Source organism: Cheilinus undulatus, linkage group 19 (genome assembly GCF_018320785.1).
Source record: "Cheilinus undulatus linkage group 19, ASM1832078v1, whole genome shotgun sequence".
Lineage (NCBI taxonomy): Eukaryota > Metazoa > Chordata > Actinopteri > Labriformes > Labridae > Cheilinus > Cheilinus undulatus.
This window is the reverse complement of record NC_054883.1, coordinates 10,669,781-10,690,946: the sequence shown is the minus strand read 5'-3', so window position 1 is coordinate 10,690,946 and position 21,166 is coordinate 10,669,781. Positions and strand designations below refer to the sequence as shown.

The 21,166-nt window shown below is 39.4% G+C and overlaps 1 protein-coding gene across 1 annotated transcript in view; it reads right to left on the bottom strand.

Moving 5' to 3' along the window:
* dlgap1b (discs, large (Drosophila) homolog-associated protein 1b) overlaps positions 1-21,166 on the bottom strand; it is a 142,855-nt gene that overhangs the window by 46,348 nt on the left and 75,341 nt on the right. Inside the window, exons 5-6 of the mRNA XM_041814692.1 lie at positions 15,015-15,192; positions 8,602-8,857 (exon numbers count right to left, since the gene is read on the bottom strand). Of these exons, the coding sequence (XP_041670626.1) occupies positions 8,602-8,857; positions 15,015-15,192 (434 nt within the window). The remainder of the gene's footprint in view (positions 1-8,601; positions 8,858-15,014; positions 15,193-21,166) is intronic.

Here is a 21,166-nt window from a genome sequence, read left to right as displayed (position 1 = left end):
ACTATTTGGTTGTACAGCAGGGATGTAACCGTTATATTAAAAATACTCAAACTAATAAAAGGACTACAGCAGAAATTACATTAATTTGAGCTAACAGCAAAGAGCATTATTTCTGAATGCGAAGCTTGTTGCAGCACTGCCTTTCATGTCTACCTGGCTCTACAAAAGCTAACAGTTGAAAATAACTACTGATAACTGCTATTATTCAACTAACAGACAAAAATGTTGTAGAACAAGACAAAGCATTGTTATTCCTTTAAAATCTGTAATATATATCAACCTGGTAGATTAAAAAAAGGGGGATAAAGGTTCCAACTTTACATTTTGTTCAGGGAAAAGGCCCACAATATGAAGTTTCCATGCAGCTGCATCCTCTTTCAGCACCATTTGTTCTTGCCAAATCAAGTTTGCACATCTACTAACTAGTTGAGCTCTCATTCTTTGGTGATTTTTAGCCACTCTGCCTTCCCCCACCTGACCCTGACTGTGTTCTTTAAATGCATGATTATGACCTGAGGATGCAGAAGAGTGGTTAAAAAAGAAAAAAAGTGCAAACCCCTGCCGGTCTAGTCTGTGTTGCCATATATTCCAGCACCTTCTGAGCAGTGAAGCGACCACTTTCAGCATACTATATAATAAAAATAAATTTCCATCACACAAGGTAGGCACTTGAGGTAATAATGCACTTCTCAGCACTTCACACTGGTCCATAAGCCACAGCCAACTTCTTAGATAAAGATAGCTATCAAAAGTGCAGTTATGCATCAGATTTTATGGGAGTGATAATAACCTACACCCTTATTATACTTCTAATGTATAATATCAGTAGCATTAAGTGGTAAAATCATCACCTATAAATGTACCCTAAAGATGGATGACTAAAATAATCTCCAACAAAATAAAGTCAGGGTAAAATCTATCACGGACAAGATCCTGCAACAGCTGGTAAAGCTCTCTGCTCTTCCCTGTCCTCCATGTTATCCAACCGTCCAAAACATTACATCAAGCTAGGTTTAAGATTTAAGCTGCAGCTTATTTGCAAGTTTTGCAGACTCTGGAACAATCTTGGTCGGTGAAACACCCTAAATGTTAGCAGTGCATAAACAACATCCTATATTAGAAATTATATTCAAACTAGGCTGTTTGCACGTGGGCATAGGTTGTGCAACAAAACAATCTTAACGCTAAGCTAAGTCAGCCTGCTGCTAGCAGTAGCCCCTCACCTCAGCTTTCTGACATGAGTGATGTTTTTCTCATCTAACAGAGAGGCAGGCAAAGAAGAATCTTTCCATACATGTGTTTGTCAGATATTTAGGGGGTCTGTCCTTAAAAAAACAGAATACAGGCACTAAATAAAATATTTCTCTATATCCGCTGAAATCAGCTAGGGGAGCTACTCTATTCAGCCACTTCCTTATCACCTGGGAAAACAGCTGCTGAGAAATGGAGGCTGGTTAATTGACAGCAGATCAGAGAGCCAGGGTAACCGAGAGTGAGGGGATAAGAAACAGAAACTGTGGCACATTTCCCAGACTTAAAATCTATGTGTACCCTTGTAATTGAAGGCCAGTTCTTTTACCCAGTGTAACAACAGGTTGATTTACCAAACAGCTCTAATAAAAAGGTAGGGACCTAGCTGCTTTGTAAGAGGCCAAGGAAGGGAAAGATAAAACAGGGGAAGGGGGTGATGAATATGCTAACTGGAGACGACACGAAGTGGAGGAGCTGCAGCTTAGAGGCAGTAAAATCCTCACATTAACCGATTGCTGTGGATTTTCCCAAGCTTTAGAAAGAGGATCTGCTCTAGATTTTGTTAAACCGATCCAAAGAAGCTGATGCCCTGGCCAACATGTCTTTCCAATGCAGTAGTATTACCAGTGTGTAAGGGTGTGTATGTGTCAGTGAGAGTGGGCTCAGAGGCAGCCACTTGACGTTCAAAGAGAGGAGATCAAAGGACAGCCGCTTACTTCAGTCTCCTCTTCCTCAGGATTAAAAAGATCATCAATAATAATGGGCTGGAGCAGCACAGTGGGCTAACTGGAGAGCTGTCTCACCTTCATGAGTGTCTGTGTGATATTTTGGCACTGTGCCGCAGGGACGACTTGCAGCAGAAACCAAAAGTGCGAGCTGTTTTTTTTTCTGGAGCCTCTTCCTGAACCGTCCCTCTGAAGCATCATGCAATATTCACCACAACAACGTCCTCACTTCTCACTTAGGCTCCCAGACACTTTCCTGTGAATTGAATGAATGAGGGCATGTGCGTGTTTGTGCACATGAGCGTTTGTACTGATGCTTCTTCTGCATCGTAAATGTTCTGCATGTGAAAAAAATGAAAAAAGCTGGGACAATTTACCTGGCAGGATGTCATTAGGCCAAAAGTAACAAGTACTTTACATGTATATGTAAGAGCATAGAGAGAGAGCAGTTATATAATACATACTGGTAAAGTGCACACATAACAGCTACTTTTCTCATGTACATTGCGTGTGTGCACTCTGAGCTCTGAACATAACCAGAGATGTTACAGCACATCTCCATTATGTGTCCATGTTATGCCACACTGACATCATGTGGAAATCATTCCCAGGTTGATCACTCAGCTGTCAGTCAGCTCTTTTCACTATTACTGTCAAGTTTTCCTGTCCTTCTGGATTTTTTCTGATGTCAAAGACTCAATGAATGCAAACAAAATAAAGAGAGACAATCTCCAGTTCTTCAAAGTTGATGCAAACAGCTGCTGCCTGGATAATGAGTATCATTTGATTACAGGACACTACTGATGCTTACTTATGAACAGTAATTGTGATTTAAAGACATTGAGTTTAGGTTAAGTGACTGCTCACTGATTACTAGTTTTTAGTGTTGATTTTATGATGCTGTAGCTCATTTTTAAAGCATTAAATTTATTAAAGTTACATAATCATAAAGTCTTGCAGGAACTTTGTGATTGGACCTTTACTGTTGGGGTCCCCAAGCTTTGGAATTACTTTGAAAAGGATCTCAGGGTCTAGTCAGAATATCTTATCGATCCATGCCAGGGCCAAGACAGTGTAGTGGGATTTAAGGAGCACTCGCACTCGTCAACTGAAAGGGTCGTGGTAGTCAAATGTGCGAAAGCATGGTACGAATTGCCATGTGTGAGTGCACCCTCACATTAGTCCGTCTGTGTAAACTTACAAATCATTTAATACCAGGGCCTTCTCTTAACAAGTGTGCTACTTTTTATATAACATTTTTATTACCCCTGCCAAGGAGGTTATGTGATCGGCAGGGTTTGTCAGTTAGTTTGTTTGTAGTTTGTTAGTTTGTTTGTTTCTTAGTTTGTTAGTTTGTTTGTTAGTTAGTTAGTTTATTAGCAACATAACTCAAAAACTTACAGATGGATTTTGATGAAATTTTCAGGAAATGTCAGAGATGGCATAAGAAAGAACTGATTAGATTTTGGGAATGATCTGGATCACCATCTGGATCCAGGAATTTTTTAAAGGATTCTTTACTATTGGGAGATAGGGCTAATGGTGGAGGTCTGTGCTGTTACCACTTTACACCTGGAGATGGCGGACATGAGTAACTTCAATCCCAGGAGCATTTGTGGGTGTGTTTCTATTCAAAGTTTTGGAGTTTATAGCGTTTGAAAGACACATGCCCGGTCGAGGGGATGAGTCGGTGCATAACAGAGAGAAAGACAGCAAATTGTAGCAAGAATACTCACAATGCTGGGAGGAATAGAAGAATATTCACCCTCTGCCATGACTTCCAGTCGTCCAGTGAGACCATGGGTGAAATTATCAGTGCATCTGTTGGCACCAGCAGGCAATGCTTCCGCCATGACAGTCCACCCGTAGCGAAGCCATTGCTTTGCCTCACCATGTTTCCACCCCACCAGGGAGGGAACAGCAGATGCTGTGGTGGGGATCACATGGGGACAGACCCATGAATTTTTTAAAGGATTCTTCACTGTTGGGAGATAGGGCTAATGGCGGAGGTCTGCGCTCGCCGCATGCTTTTCTAGTTTTATTTATTTATTTATATTAATAATTAATCAAATCTAAATGTCAGGCTGTGTATTTACATGATCACATAAAAGGCTGCAATCATTTCTGTGTTAAGTAGTACTTGAAAGGTTTATAAAATGTCTGCAGAAAGGCCTTTAAATTTACAATTGTACCAATGCTACAATTTGTAGAAGTACATTTATCTTCAAAAGAAAATCCTTAGCTTTTTGGAAAATCTATTGTTGTATCGTTATCACAATCGCTAATAGCAATATTGTCCATTACAGTTGCATTTGCATATTATCACCAAAGTAAAGCACTAATTACCATGTATTCAGAATTGTATTTGTTTACTTTTTACACATTTTATATTTTTGTGTGGATTTTTAAAAACATTTTATTATTAACTATCTTTGCTTGTTTTTATCTAATGTATTTTAATGATTCACACCCTGCATGAACAGTGTATAAAACTCAGAAATAACTTATCACATATTTCCTACATGATATTAAAGTCGCTGTAGTGCAACTTATTTAAAAGGAAAAGAGTCCGACAAAATGAAGTCATACTGAGAAATGTTCTTTTCCTCCTCATCTCCTCTTCAATCACAGCCTCTCCCAGAGGAGCAGAAAAAGGAGAGGTAGCTAATTAATTACAGTGACTGACGACTCTGTGGTGAGGATCTGAGGAGGTGATGAATAGTACTGGTGTACAACTATGACAGTAATCTGAAGAAATCCCCTACCAACCACAGTGAACCGCACCACACATGATATCATAAAATATCACCTGAGCCTGACTCTCTCCGTCTCCTGTGTTTGAGCCTGACTATGAGACACAATAAGGCCGAAAGCAAATCAAGGACAAGGGTCACGAGAAGTCAACAGCCAATCACAGAGAGCTTTGTGAGTGTGGTAGAAGATTTCTTTAAACTAGAGGCAGCTTCACAATGTTGGATTATGAGAGAACATACAGCACTATATCTTCTCTGTACTCTGCAAAAAGTCACCTCTAATACAGCAGTGACAAAAATGGGGAATTTTCACTTAAAATCAACAAATCTATCTGCTGAAAAAACAACAAAATTTTACCTGCAAGATTAAAAGGGCCACAAAAGGATAGATATCTTTGAAAGAGTCCATCTAAAATTAAAATCATTGTATTTTTGGGGTACACAGATACACTGACAGAGGAAAATAATATTTTGAATAACAATTAAACCGACTGACAATTCTGGTACAAATGTTTCTTTTTTCTCATTACTTTTTAAAAAATTCTATGTATGTTTTAAAATTATCCTTGTGACTGGATGTATACAAGTTGTTGTAAGTAGTCCCTCTACTTGAAATTTCCAAAGAGCCCGTCTTACAAACTGAAAATATCACTGATCTTTCTCAGAGATGCTATAAGACTCCCAAACACATTTGACCATGAAAACAAATCAGCGTGTTAAACAGGTGACTCCTTTGGCCTGATAAAAATCCTCTTTACTGAATCAGCAGTGATCTGATATGCCAGACTGCATTTTTGTATATATCCTTCAAATAGATATATTCCACATTCCCTTGGGAAACCTCCTATGTAAAAGCGTTTGTGAAGGGCGGGACTGTTTAACAAAATCTCAGAAGGTGATTGGATGAATGCTCTGTCAAAAATGAGGTAGCTAAGCATGCACAGCTGCGGTAGTACATGAGCTCAACAGGCTAACTGTGCAATGGTTAATGAACAGTGGAGCTTGTTTGTGACGAGGATGGTCAGGAGACCGGTGAAAACATCTCCTTTGCCAAGTAAAAGGCTTTTGTTCAGATCTTTGTTCTTGTTAAAATAAAAAAAATGTGGCCTAGAGCTGATAAAACTGCTGCTTTACATAAGCTACATCTGAACACATTGCTACAACAGCAGCTGTTGTATATACCGGCCTACAGCACGACTAAACCCCACCTGTAACAACTGCAAACTAATGCTGAAGCAGGTCATTTTTTCTGTCATGAAAAGCTTTCAGTGATGTTCTCTGCTGTTTATCTAATAAATACATGTAGTCCATTTCTGATAAAAAAAAATATATATGTTGCTATACGAGCCTGCCAGCTATAAATTCATGCAACACAGCAGGTATGTATAAGCTACGGACAACAGTCCATACCACATTTTTCTCTAATGGACTGATACCTGTGAAAGCCTGATCTTGGCTTGTGCAGATGTATAAATGATATCTCAGTGCATCCCTAGTTGGATGCAAGGATACGATTCAAGAATTACGATCTCAATATTTGGGAAAATGTACTCAAAAATTGAGAATATCATTCGATGGAACCTGGATTTTACAAGAGATTTGCATCATGGAATTAACAAATAAAGGTTAGTGTGCAAAAAAATAAAATACAAACATATTTAAAAAAAAAACCCTGACTAATTGTATCAGTACAGCTTCTCCATGGGGAGAATATGACTTGCAATCACTTTTGCAAGTCATATATGGTTAAAATTTGGGTTTTAACTGAAATTTGACAAAAAATGTCATTCCCCACTGTGTTCTCTTGTATGAAGGAGTTTGATCAGATATTCTGCATATTTTAATAAATAGAGAAGAACAGGTGCATCGGTTTAACATCAGTAATCACCGCTAATAACCCTGTTGACAAACATCGGCCTATCGGCAAATTACGAGTCATGAACCGATGTCAGAAACCAGTGCATATTTGTTGTGTGACATCAATTAGATGCTGGCATCTAGAACACCTTGCTACGGACTCAGAGAGGAGATTTTTATTTGGCAGAGGAAAACATCTGTTGGACAGAACTTGATCTGTTTTCATGGTTAATCATGAGAGTAACTGTTGGAATTGTAGGAGTGTTACGCCAGTAGAAGCAATGAAAAACCATCTGCAATTGGCTAAAATGTTTTTTTTCAACATTGGTAACAGCCATCCCCGATTTTTGCACTTGGTACATCTCTACATGTCAACAAACAAAACTGCTTCATTAAATGGCTGTAACTGAATAACTGAATCATGAAAATCCAGTCATACACTCTCAGTAACAAGTTATTACAATCACTGAGATAATGAGGGACAAAAAAAGCTTAAGACAAATGAAATGTTTAAAAATAAAACCAGCTGGAATTTCCAGTCACACAAATATTAAGGATGTTTTATCTTACTAATCTTTAAATTTTTGCAGTGTACTTCCACTGTGTCCTTTGACCACATGACACTTTGCCCAAAAATGGCAGCTCATTAAATTGTTAAAATACATGCAGACACCTCTGATTTGTCACTCCATACTTGAGAGAGATTTAAATGTGTTATGTTTGCATTATCAGTGAATGACTTTGGAAATGGAAAGCGTGCGAGGGAGACAAAAAAAATCAGAGGGTGACAAAAGCATGAGACTTGGTGTAACATGGATAGCAGCAGTGCGTGTAGCTCCACAGAGCTTATGTCTGGCTTGAAAAGCTGTTGTAGCTTAATCCCTACAACACTTGACCTGATGGATGGTCTTCATTAACTCTTCCTTCCTCAGGGGGGAAGGAGCTGCGATTGTCCCTCTCTTGATCTTTTCAGTCTCCTTTTCCAGATCAATAACTACTAGCACACAAAAGAACAATCAGCTGAAGCCTCTTTGGCCCTTAATTGTGTCGTTTCCTTGGATGCCAGCAGATGAGAAATGATTAAAGTAAGGTGACGCCACATTATATTTTGGATAATTTCACACACCGGGAAAAGAAATGAAGAAATGATTTGCAGTTACATTAAACAGCTTTGAATAAATGTTTGCTCAGAGTCATTTCTAAACCCTTTGAGCTGATTTAACTACTTTAGCCAATGTTCCAATTTGCAGTTAATGTGTTTAATTAGCTGACTGAACCTTGTGGGCTCTGTTTGGAGGCATGCTGTCTTTTGAATTGGCATACTTGAAGGAAAGATGGAGGGGAATGTGCGTCAGACAGTGGTGACTCAACGTGCACAATATAAGGGGAATGATGTTTGGATTTTCAGTGGGAAAACATAGAAGCACCCTGTGCTGGATGCCAGCACCACTCAGCATCAATACTGCATGCAGTGATGCTGGAAAGCCAAGCGCTCCAGACCATGAGGCAAACAAGAGGGCTAAAATAAGAGCAGGCAGTCACTGAGCTTTACGGCTCCAATAAGCTCTTATGTGGGAAAAACAGAGCTGCATTCGTCACGTCGTATCTGAGGAGAAAACTGGGTCAGATGGATAATGATGTGGAGGGTTTGGGTCTGAAAAGTAAAACTACTCCCTGGTCAGCAGACTAAAAAGCAGCTCTTCACTTTATGAAAAATATTCAGAGAGCGGTTTTCACAGAAAGAGAATTAGAAAAGAGAGAATTTGATTTGATGGCTCTTGATCCGCTGTGCAATCTTTATTGCAGGATAAATCTCCCTGCAGTAACTGCAGCACTTATTCTATTTTCATTGCAGTTGACACTACACACATGCTGCATAAGTTCAACTCTCAGCTCATCAATAAATCATACTTTCTATGCACTAATATCAATTCATAATGCTTGTTGAATTATGCAGATTTCCCACATGTTCATGAGTGCAAGTCTGTGTGCGTTTGGTGCATGTTCCCACTGACCTGTGCTGCTCTGGATAGTTCTGACGGTGGTGGCAGTGCGCGGGGGTGAGTGGGTCCTCCTCTTTCCCACTGTCATCCCACCCTCCTCTTCATCCTGTGAGCAGCCCTTCTCTATGGCACGCACGTAGCTGTGGCTCCGCATGCGGAAACAGCCGGGCATGGGCAGGTCCAGGGCATCCACCGCCTGCGACTCCATCTCGCTGAACACTGACTCACACACCGCCTCGATCTGGCCGTTCACCTCCACCTCGCTCACCTGCAGAGGAGGACGGCACAGCGGACACATGGCACGTGCACCCAAACATCCAGACAGGTAAACATGCACACAAGGTTGTCCACGCCCAAGCAGAGGAGAGGATGAAGAATCAAAGTTGAAAAGATAAACACAAGCACAGTTAAAGACCAAGAGAGACACTTCTTATTGCTTGACAATTTAACATTAAAGAGCGACTTGACTGATTAAAGCTTCACTTGGCAGGTTTTATCTATAAAAGTAATGAAATAACAGTGTAGGTGCTGCGTTTACAGATATTACTCCATTATTTGCAGCAGAAAGACTCAAATCTATTTAGAGAAAGGATGAAATTATAGCTTAACAGTGACTTACGTCACCAGACAGATGAAGGTTTTAGTCTTCTCACATCAGGGGGATGTACCACAAAGCTAGCTCAACATATGCAAACTTTCTTTGGATCAGCAGGCTCAACAATGCCTAAAGCTCAAGTTATAGATATCAGGTGTTCAGAAGCTGCAAAGAAACTTTCATAGGCTTTCTGCTTCCGGCAAAGTGCGCTCACAGGAAAGAAGATATTTATGGCGTCATTCAATGTTTCTCCTACATAAAGAGGAATGATCACCATCTGCTGCTTTCAGATTTAGATAATGAAAAGTGATGTTGAATACATAAATGATACTGTTATTATAAACAACATCGCTGCAGCACTAAAGGAGAAGCACTGCTCTTAACAACCTCAGAACAGACAGGCCCTCGTGCCCCGCCTGAAATCTTTGGCGTCCCAAAGATGAAAGAGGGATGAAAGAGTGTAGGAGAGACATGCTGGAAAGGAACCACAGGCTGGACCTGTGTGCATGGAGTACGCCCTTACCACTGGGACATCTGTGCCCCTTTTCAGGGTATTATGACCAAACAGAAATTACATTTTCTTAAGATGACATGCCATTGTTGTTTTCCTGTGGGGATACGGATCTGCTAAAACTACTTTGACTTTAACTGAAGATCTAAAATGCCATCCAAACGATAAATATTCAGAATTTTAACACCTTACAAGCCCAGGGTATACACAGAAAATCCGACATTAAATTTCATACTTTTTAAGACTTTTTTTCAAGACCCCCTTCATACTTTTAAGACTTTTTAGTATTAATACTTACCACATGTAATAAGATTTGAATTATTGTAGTATGCAAATTGGGCTTTCTCAGAGCATTTTGAGATTCTACGATGAAAAAAAATAAATCATGAGGAATCTGAATGTAAGGTCTTCACCATTTTTTAAGTAGCCTACAAGTATGTATACCAAAGTCTAGAAATACCTATTCACAAGTTTTGCTCTGCAGTTAAAGCTACAGAGTAGAAGAGCATACATTTAGGTTTTACAGAAAAGAAAACAAGCTATAAATGCCCACTTAAGGATACCTATAATACTCCTAATTTCTGTTTTCTGATTTTAAAGTATTAATGAGTCAATGATTACTTTAATGATGCAGCTCGTAGCTCAGTTTCGTGTTTTTTTCAGTTTAAATATTTTTTTTTCTAGAAGTCTATGCAGACTGTACCCTCTTTAAAAATACATTTTAAAACAACACATTTAAGAGTTCATATTCTTGCATTTAAGACTTTAAAACTTTTTTAAAGCTATTTATTTTTCAGGATGTGTTATTCCTTCTATTGACATACAGTTTACCATACATTTAGTCCAAGCACCTTTTGTAGGTACAGTTTTCTTCCAGTTGATAGCTATCATTCATTTTGCCTGAAGTATTGAAAAGTCAGTGAACTTATAGATTTTTTTCCTTAACTTGAGATTTGGTAGATCTAGATGCAACAATAAAACATAAAATTGTCTTTATTTTATATATTACTTCACTCAAAAATGTTTGGATTTCAACACATTCTCAAATGCAATATATAAATGTTCCTTTAAAATCTTTTAATTTGACATGTGTAGGGTATATTATTGTTTTATTAATGAACTTTAACAGAGGTTTTATACGTCTGTATTAGCCAATTACTGAAGCAGTTTTAAATTGGTATTGGCAATTTTTGTCTGAGCAGTCTCAAAGAATGTTTTTTTAAAAGGCTTTGAATTGTATATTTTACCAATTTTTGAAGACATTTATGCATAGAATTGGTTAATTTAAAACAAAAACATGATCATTTTGCTAGATTTACACTGAAATCATAGAAAGCTAAGTCTGCACGACTGTTCTTGATTTTCTCCTTCCATGTTCAACTATGCCTCAACCACCCTTAGGGAAACCCTGGTATCTGAGAAAATCCAGCTTTGTCATAAGGAAAACTGACTTTAGGTTCAACAGATGGGGCTTACTCTCCAACCTTCCTTTGTGGTATACCCCAGATTAGTCAAGCTTCTAAACATCACACTGTGTTAAATTTAAACACTTACATGTCTGAGTATTCATGTAAAAATTTGACAAACCTTTACCCCCTACTTTGACACTGCCTTGTGAAGCTTTAAGTCGCGTACAGAAATTTACATAAACTTATAAAAAATGAAACAAATTTGAAAAAAATAAAGGAGCATTCAAGCAGTGCAAAGGGGGAGGAAACACTGTAGGGTAAAAAACTTCAAAGGGCCAAAAACAACAGAGTGAAACACTACAAGTGCTGTTATTAAAGGTGAGAATTAAGAAGTGTCAGAGTCAGGACTACTGGGAGTTGAGATGTGACTTGAGGAAACATAACTACTTCTGCATCATCAGAGAATGCAGTCTGAGGTTTCAAAACAGGGTCTGATTTAAAAAAGAAAAATAACTCTGGTTACAGACGTGTGAGTTTGGTGTGTTAGAGATTTGCTCCATTCCATTCCTTTAAGTTTTCTCCTGGTTAGTTCACCCAAATGAAGGAAAGTTTGTTAGCACAGGGAGTTAAACTCAGGAATGGGATGTGGCTCAGGACTGATGCATTTAGTCTACGTGTTAGTCAGTGAAGAAAGTGTAAAGTCAGGCCAGTGTGAGTTCATACTGCAGAGCTTGGAGTCAGAAAGGTTTCTAGACCTCGAAATTTAAGCCCCTGATTTGTGTGAGTTCACATTCTGCACACACACATGTCAAATCTGAGAATGACGCAGTGAGATAGAGAGCCTTGCAGCACCTCTTCCATTCAGCAGAATTTCTGCAGATGCCAGGTCCTGTGTGTGTTTCTGATCCATGCCGGGACTTGAAGGTAAGTCTCGAGGGTCCATCAGTCAGCCGGGGAGGCAAACTGTTGCCCCTGGGCTTTGGAGAGGGAGTACTCATCCCTGTTACCCCAGGCAGAAAGGTAAGCTAAGCTCCCCTGTCACTCCTGATAACATGAAGTACGAAGTCGTGCTCAAAATTTAACATGACTTACAGCTTATTTTGCAGCACACAGAGCCCAACTGTTGAGTGTTTCCTAGCCTGTTCTACAATCTGTTCAATAACTTTCAAATCAAACAAACTCCCGTCGACATATGGAGCCAATCTCAATTATTTCTTATCATATGGATGCGTGTTATTTCTTGTTTATCATGACAGATGTCTTACTGAAGAGGACAGTTTCAGTTTTTCATTTTGCTCCACAAAATACACTGAAGCAGAAGGAGCAGATTAGAATAAAGGACGGGGGGTTTCTGCAAGCCCTCTTGTTTAATTAGCCACTGTGAATACCCCTGCAATCATCTGAGTCCCGGAAAATAGTGCATGGACATCTACACTAATTAGGAGACTGGGGGTTTTCTTAGTGTTCATGCTTTGCTGGTTGATGACATCAGCTGTATATTTAAGGCTCAATTATACTCCCTTTAATCCATATGTTTTAACTGACCCAAACTCATATGCTCATAAATGTCTGGTTGGGATGGACATTAAACAGAGATGTAAGAGTATGGTTAATTTTGTGATACACAGAGGTGTCCCAATACCGGAAAAGTGTAAACCACACAGTTTCCATCTGTAGGTATTGCTATGAGTGGCAATGGAGAATTTAGTGATACTGTAGAGGCTCCAGTGATGTTTAAATCTGACATGTGGAGGTATTTTAGATTCCCGGTTCAAGAAATGAGAGAGGAGACACTGCCAGACTATGGTGACATACTTGATGAGTATTACTAGTTACATAAGGAGCCACTTTGCAAATCATCATCCCAAATGTTTCATGAAGGAGCGGAATCCAAAAAACTCTTCAGGAAGTGTTCCCAATCCCACTTCCCCACAGCAGCATGAGGGCTAAACAGATCACGAGGTGTATTAGTGAATATATTGGCAAAGACCTACAGCTATTTTCAGTGGTGGACAACAAAGGTTTAAAAGGTTAGTAAACACACTAGCGCCAAAGTTTAAGTATGTGCTGTATTTTTAGACCTAATGCACACCTATGGCACTTTTTTCATATTGTAATATTTTAAGTGCAATCGTTGTTTAACACATGCTGATGTCACTTTTCTCAAGTTTTTATTGTTTTTTTTTTTCGATATCACATTAAGTACTGTACTTTGGACTATCTACTGAGGTATTATCATACTGTGAGATTTTGAGATTGTAGCTAGGGATGCATGAAACCACGTATTTCCCGACCAAGTATGAGTACCAATACTCACATTTGGGTACTCATAGATACGGAGTAAAATCATGAAAACTTAATAATACCACAACTTGTTCTTAAAATTGTTCTGAAAGTTTCTTTTACTTTCATCAGATGTTCTTCATCCCTCTTCTTGACTATTCATCAGTGTTTCATTCCCCTCTTATGTGAAATATCACCAAACTGCAGACGTGGCTCCAACTTTTGACTCACATAATGAGAGGCAAACATCATGTTTTAAAATGACACTGCGTACAGAATCTGTTTTGTACTCTGGCTTGGTATTGGCACTGATACCCAACACTGAAATCTGCATCCGTGCATCCCTAATTGAAGCAGTCAGTTCCTAAGCTGGGTTAAGCTAATACCATATATGTAGTTTCTAAGAACCCAACCAAAGTTTGGAAATATTTCCTAAAAAAGTTCCGTCATTTTTCTAAGTATTCTTCTCTTTTGTTTTGGCTGCTCTAGGCTTTAACTGTTGGCTACATTACTAAACACTGCCTCCATGATAACTGGTTGTATTGCAACATTTGGTACAAATCCATAAGCTTCAAGAGAATGTGCAGAAATACAGATGAAATAAATGCAAAGTACAGACAGAGGGTTTCACCTGTGTCTGTATATGTCTAAAGCTGGGCTTACACCAAAAGATTGTCACAGTCACAGACTAAAAACTGAAAGTCTTTAGTAAATTTTAGGAGTCTTAATGGAGTCATGGTGTGCTCCCGTCATCTTTATCATTAAGTTTATGCTGGTAATCTGGGCTGTTTTTTATCAGTCTTTTCCTAGTCTTGGACTTGTGATCATATCATAAGACATAGAGCATAAATGAGCCTTAAGAAGTATGGAGCAACAGCTGGATTATTTAGATCTCCCATAGTCATAAACTCCACCTCCTCCATGTTAACGGTCATACTATAATGATCATTTCTTTAAGTTGAAATGCATGTCTTATCCTTTTTTTCTCAGACCTGAATTCTGTGGTGACTGTCACGTGTTATCAAGCTTATTTATGTCCAAGTGTTCATATTCAAGGTAGTTTTATTTTACTTAGTTAGTAGTTCAGCAGTAGTCAGCAAAAAAAGAGCAAATACAATGCCATGATTGACAGCTTTGTGGGCAATGTGACTGCTTGCTGCATTCTTAACTTCAGCCAAGCAGAGGAGGAAAGGTGAAAGACAGGGAAACCATTTTAAATTTCCATAAACATTAGTCTGCTGTAAGCCAACAATATTCTGTTCTGGTTTGGGCTTCACCATTTTTGATCTTTGACATTTTATGGATAAATGTATGCTTTGAAGTGTGGCATCAATTCCACCGATCCATCAGCCAGATTTCTTTCTTTAGTTCTAATTCATGTCACCCACACAACATGCCAGCCTCCTTTGCAGGGGTATTTTGGCTTCAACCTATGTACAACAGAAAGACACAGAGACGTGTTGTTCTTATTCTGATACAGTCAATGGTTGGTGACCTGATTCAGGCATCAGCGAGGCTATGGATGGGATTTCCTCCCCCCTGCACAATCTTTTGGACATAGCATTAGATGTACAGGGGCGTAAGAGGCGGCGACGCAGAGGCACGGGAGCCGCTGGGCGCCACTAACCTGGCTGATGGTGCTCATGGCTCTCATGTAGCTCTCGTTTCGCGAGCGGAATTTAGGCGAGGCCAGCAGCCCTGCCGGGTCCAAGCTGTCCAGACTCCTATTGATGGAAACCTCACTCACCGCCCGCAGATAGCTGTGACTCCGGATCTGTAGCTTGGGCGAGTGCTCGGTGGAAATCCTGCCATGAGAGAATGAAAGAGAGAAAGAGAGAGAGAATAGAGAAGAAAATGTCAAGCATGGAAAAAAGGAGTAAAACAAGAAAAATCTACAGAAAGAAATGGAGAGATAAAGGGATATAAAGGGGGTGGAGAGAAGGCATTTGCAAAGTACTTGGCAGTGTGTAAGAACCTGAAGATACAGATCAATCCACAATTGCTTCAGGAGGAACCCTTATCTAATCAACAAACGCAGTAGTACTGAGAAACACTCACAGCGGCTTAGAAACTCTGTCCTTGAGGCTCCTTGTAAGCACTTTCTTAAACACTTAATAGTGAGAACGCTCACATTTGTACACTTAATCAAAAAGGAGAAGAGCTGCGTGAGTGAGGAACATTTAATATAAATTTCCACTTATAAAACAGATAAAGATGGCACAAAAACACAAAAACATCACCATTCTGTCTCTCACGATGATGAATAGGTGTCTCATTAGCGCTCACCTGGCTCCAATCAGGTTGCTCAGCATGCTTCACGCCTACATCCTTGTGTGTTTGTACACATGTGTGGAAAAAGGTGCGCGTAGGTTAAGAAGCAGTTGGATGCCAGCTGAACGGTTCATTAATCAGGAGAAATGAAATGCAAAAATGCTGACTTTTATTCTTCCTGCTGAACACGGTGGCCTACTCAACAAAGTTGGAGAAAGTAAAACCTAAGAAGCCAATATTTGTAATTTAATTTCACACCTTGTCTTTCATTGTTGGTTTTGAATATTTCAAAACATTTATACACATGCACAGTCATACACGCACAGCTCTTATGACTCTCTGCCTCCAGGTCAGGTCTGCTTTAATTATGGATATTCTCCTTAAAATAGCACCTGGTTACCACAGAAAAGCAAACTAGATTACTCATTCTTGGGTCGGAGAATGAGAAGAGGGGAGAAAGAAAAGGGGTAATAACAGGACAAATGAGAAACTAAGCTGGGGATAAAGGTGAGGATTTTGGGAGAGCAGTAACTCATTTTGAAACACATCTCCATGTAGCCAAATGTTACACCAGGGTGTTTAATATGAAGCCAAATCTACTGAAAGCTACAGTATCAAAGCTCTCAGAGGTTACTCACGCTTGCCAGTTTGTTTTTATCAATGCTGTTCATTCTTTTTTAATCTGAGGTTTCCCATTGAGTGGCTCCTAGTAGAGCTGTGTTTTTAATGCATATTTAAACCAGTGTTTCCCTGTCTGTGGGGTTGTCAGGCAAATGCTGGAGTTAGTGTGTTATCACAGATGCATAAACAGAAGAGAACATTGTTTCATAATGCAGTTCTTTTAACCAACCTTGATAGAGCCTTTGGACTGGCAGTTGGGAAGCAGATTTTTCACAGTTTTCAAACATTTCAATACACAGTAGGAAAAATTCTGGCACCAGGGGCTCTCAACAAAAACAATAACACAATATAACATGTACTGACTCGCACTGCTCAGCTCTGCCCAGCTCTGCTGCCTATGTTTTGGATTGAGAACTCTGTTCAATAAAAAACACTCCTCATAGGGCAAATTTCAGTCAGGAATGCTCTCGACATACATTTTACCATTTTACTGCTAAAAGGATATACGGTTTTACCTGGCAGCAAAGGCGCTGCTCAAAAAAATTCCCCCATGGCTTAGTGCATGGCTAAAAAACCCCGTATGGATGGATACATTGATGACACTGAACACAATAGAGTTAGTTCAAAAGCAATTAATACATAGAAGCATCAATCAAAATATGATCGTACATCAAGCTCTAAGCAATAAAGGAGGAGGCTGGGGTGGAGGACGTGAAGCTTTGCCAGCAGCAGCAGCATGGTGCATCAGCATTAATGCAACAGGGATAAGCCTGTCATATCTAAATACTCTGCTGTGTTGAGAAAAAGAGCTGTGATTGACTATGGTAGCTGGGAGGCAATAATTGTGATCAGCTGGCAGTCAGCTGATCACGGCTGGGTGTATGACTAAACAGAAACTAAAAGGCACTCCCGGAATCGCTTTGGATTCAGCCCCAGAGTGCAGATGTGCACTAGAAGCAACCCTAGAGCGCATGTGCAACCACGGACTGATTCCAGTGCAACATGGAAGTGCTTTTTCAGTGTATTTCTCCTTCATTATGAGAAAACGATGAACGAAAACAAAATGTCAGTTTTCTTTGTGGTAAATACGCCTTAAAGTTATAGCAATTTCCAACAAAATGGGATATAAGCTTATGGCCACAACTGCCATAATTTCGTCTTTGGTTTGGTGTTTTGTGGTTTCTCTTTTCCCCCTCCTTTTCTTGCATTCCCCACCCCTACGCTCCTGTCTGCTCAACAGTCCTGCCTGTTAGAGGGAAGGTTTATGTCGCCACTGTAACAGTGCTAAATACTGCTAGTGCCGTGCTCATGGTGATTAACACTGGTCTTTATAGGGTATAGTCTTTTTTATAATATTAATGACTAACACTGGTCTATCATAATAAGGCTGCAACAGAGAGTACGGTCTAGACCTGCTCCTGTGTAAAGCATCTTGAAATAAATTCTGTTATAAATTGAATGTGACAGAGGTGAGGCAATCTATTGCAGACTCAATAGAAAGACATGTCCTGTTATAATTATAAAAAATAAGAAATTCTCTGTCTTTAAAGACTTCAGGAAATATGAGAGCTACTGCTAGTAGTAAAAAAATATCTAATATAAGAATGGTCACCTTTTAATTTGCAACTGATATCTCAGCAAAAATTCTACATATTGTATCTTTAAACAAAAGAAATCACAAACATGGACCTATTGGATTTAATGATTGGATGATTAAATGCAAGAAAACTTCACAGAAGTTCACAGTTTTTTGTGAGTTAAGCCATCGACAATGCTCACATGCCTATATTTAAAATGACCCAGATTTAGCTTACTGTAGTCATTCAGAGGGATTTACATTCTAAATACTTCAGAAGATCCTCTGGAGATTTTTTTATAAATCAAACTGCTGGGCCCTGATATTATCTCCAGATTAATGTTGGACTGAGTATTTACATGCTCCAAGGCTTGTGGATTTTGTCCCCCATCAGTGATGATAGAAGAATATAAGAGAGGGGTCTCTGAACAATGAATATATACAGATTACCACAGCTGGAGACAGCTAAACCCGTGCAGCAATCATGTCCAAGATCTTTTCCTCACAGGGAAAACAAAAGTACATGGCACTGCATCACTATGCTTAGCTGCATCGTATTCTATCTTACTGTATTGTGTCAAATCCAGTCTTATATAAAATCATGTTGTATCATATCACAAATCACAGGTTACATTATACAGTGAAGTATTCTTATCCTTATTATAAATCAACAGTGTAAATGTACAGTGTTTTATTTTCATTATTACTTTTTTATCTGTTCTCTTCTCTGCTGTTTAAAATCAAACTTTTTCGTTGGGACTCCATATTCATCTGTCATAATCAAATGATAAATCATTCAGTCCAAGAGAAATGTTAATAATAAATATATGACCTGATTCCAGGAGATTGGTATGAACCATATCTACGAGGTACCGTAGTTTGTGACTTGAGATGATGTACAATGTAATCAAGTCAGGAAAGACTCAGAATCTACCAACCACATTGTTCCCATCCACATCCCTTGATTTCCCTGTGGGGGTGATTATAGGCAGTCCTGTTATGTCTTTTGTGGCAACTTGAGAGGCAGACTTGCCTGTAATCAGGACCACCTAGGAGGGAAAGTTCAGCCGTCCCAGGGTGACTCTGTATGGAGCAAGTGACATTAATGAACATGTTTCTTCCTGCCAGTCAGGAATAAGGGCTGTTTCTTACTGCATAACTGAGAGTTCTTGTTACACTGGATCCGGTTTTCTCCGTCTTTTCCCTGTCTCAGTCATCTCAATTTGTCCCCTTGTTTGCTCTACCTTGTCTTCCCTGTCACACTGTTCCTCATGCCTCCTCAACAGAGAAATATGGCTCATTCCAGCTTCAAATTTTCATTAACTTTTCCTCTTTCCTCCCTCCTTTGTCACTGTTTGAATAAATGTCTTCAGAGTTATGTAGTTGCAAAAAAAGACAGGGTTGTGATTACTGCCACCCATTATTGAAGATGTCTGTTCTTGCACAGACTCAAAAAATAAACAATAAAATCTAGGCCAGAATAAATGAACTTGCAGCAAAAAGAAAGGTGCCTGTCAGTGACTGAGCCAAACAAGAAAGGATGCCATTGTCTCCCGAGCTTGACAGCCAAGAATAATCTCGGCTGTTTAAATACAAGCTTTATCAGAGCACTATGTATTTTAATAAGGTAGTAAGGTCAGCACAGGGTGACAGTAAACAAATCCCACAACTTCTCAGAGGCAATTCATCAACAATCAAGGACACGATGGTCAAAAAATGAGCTCTGAAACATATGGAAGAACAAAGCTGATTATTTAACCATTGCGCAGTGTGCCACAGACATGTGCCAGCTCCCAAAAGCACAGTTAGAAAAGAAGACGTCAGCTGCCCTCCCTTCATGCTCTATCTCCAAAGTGCAGCACTGCTGCTTGGTTTGTTCCACTGGGTTCCATCAGACGATGATAGCATTCCCCAGGCCAAATTCAAGTCATTAGTGGGCCCCAAGCTGTGCCACTTGCACTTACATAAGCGGGTGTGTTTGTGCGTGTTTGTGCAGCTGGTAACAGTGAGTGAGCACCCACTGGTGTTCCTCTCATCTCTGTATATTACACAGCTAATCAGCCACACCCCCATGCTGCAACAGCAGACTTTCAGAAGTCTTTCACGCTTTCAAGGCAGTATGATGAGGAATATCATCATATTAAATTAAGCTAGTGTGGTTATGAGCTGTTTTGTCCAGAGATGAAAATAGTGGGAGGACATCTGTTATTATTTTAAATTAGAGGGCATTTCTAGTTTATCAAACTTGTGTCATTTCATAGTTTGAAGTTTCATAGCTAGATCTAGCCAAAGTTTCTATCAGATTAGATGACACTGTACTCTTATAACATGCTGCTAATCTAAGACATTTTACATGAGGTAAAGGCAAACCTGAATGAAACTGTCTTGTTCAAGAATTATTCTGGAAACTTACATGTAGTTCTGTTTTCTGTTTGCTTCTCTTTCTTTTGAATCTCTCTTCCCCATTTTTTCTTCAGTATTAGTTAGAATATGAGCAGATTAAAGATAAAAACATGTACCACAAGTATTCACTCCAAAATTCATCTCCATTTATCACAAGAGGTAAGAAGTCACAGAGTGTTGCCACAGAGCTTCTTGCTTGAGCTCCAGTTAACTTGTAAGGACTTAATTGCAGGCAGTGTTGTCAGCTTGATGTGTTGCTATGTCAGAAACCATCTTGATGGACTCGACTGCTCCTGAATATTTTATGAGCTCAAGCTGTGAAGATGATGCTGCTGACCAGAGACTGCCTTATGCAACAAGACACAAATTCTTCAGATGACAGTGCACAGCTTTTAACCTCAGATCCTACAGAAGGAACTGCCCTGTGTAAAAGAAAACATCCTTTACATGTTCTTAGCCCATCATAAATTCCCTGAGAATTGCTGTGCATGAGCAGGCATCAAATTTTATCAATTAAACTCAGTTTGTTCAGTGTTTGTGCAAGGTAATGGACATATAAAGGCCAGCTGCGGTTATAAAATTGTATTTCTTAGATTTAAACACAAAACGGGCTTTTCATCTAGGGTCACCCAGAGTCATGGACTCTCACAGAAGGCTGACTGCATAGGGCAGATGCTCGACTTCCCCTGTCTTCATCATATTCAGCTGCTGACTTTTTTCCTTTTACTACCTCCTCTGTCATTGAAAATGTGCAATATGACCAGAGTGAAAGCTTGAACATGATGTTCAGGGGAATGTAAAGTGCCAAAGCACAATACAAAGGCAGCATACAGCAAAGTTATTATATTAACTAAAACTAAAATATAAACATCATTTTAGATAACTGAAACTAAATAAAAACTAAGCTT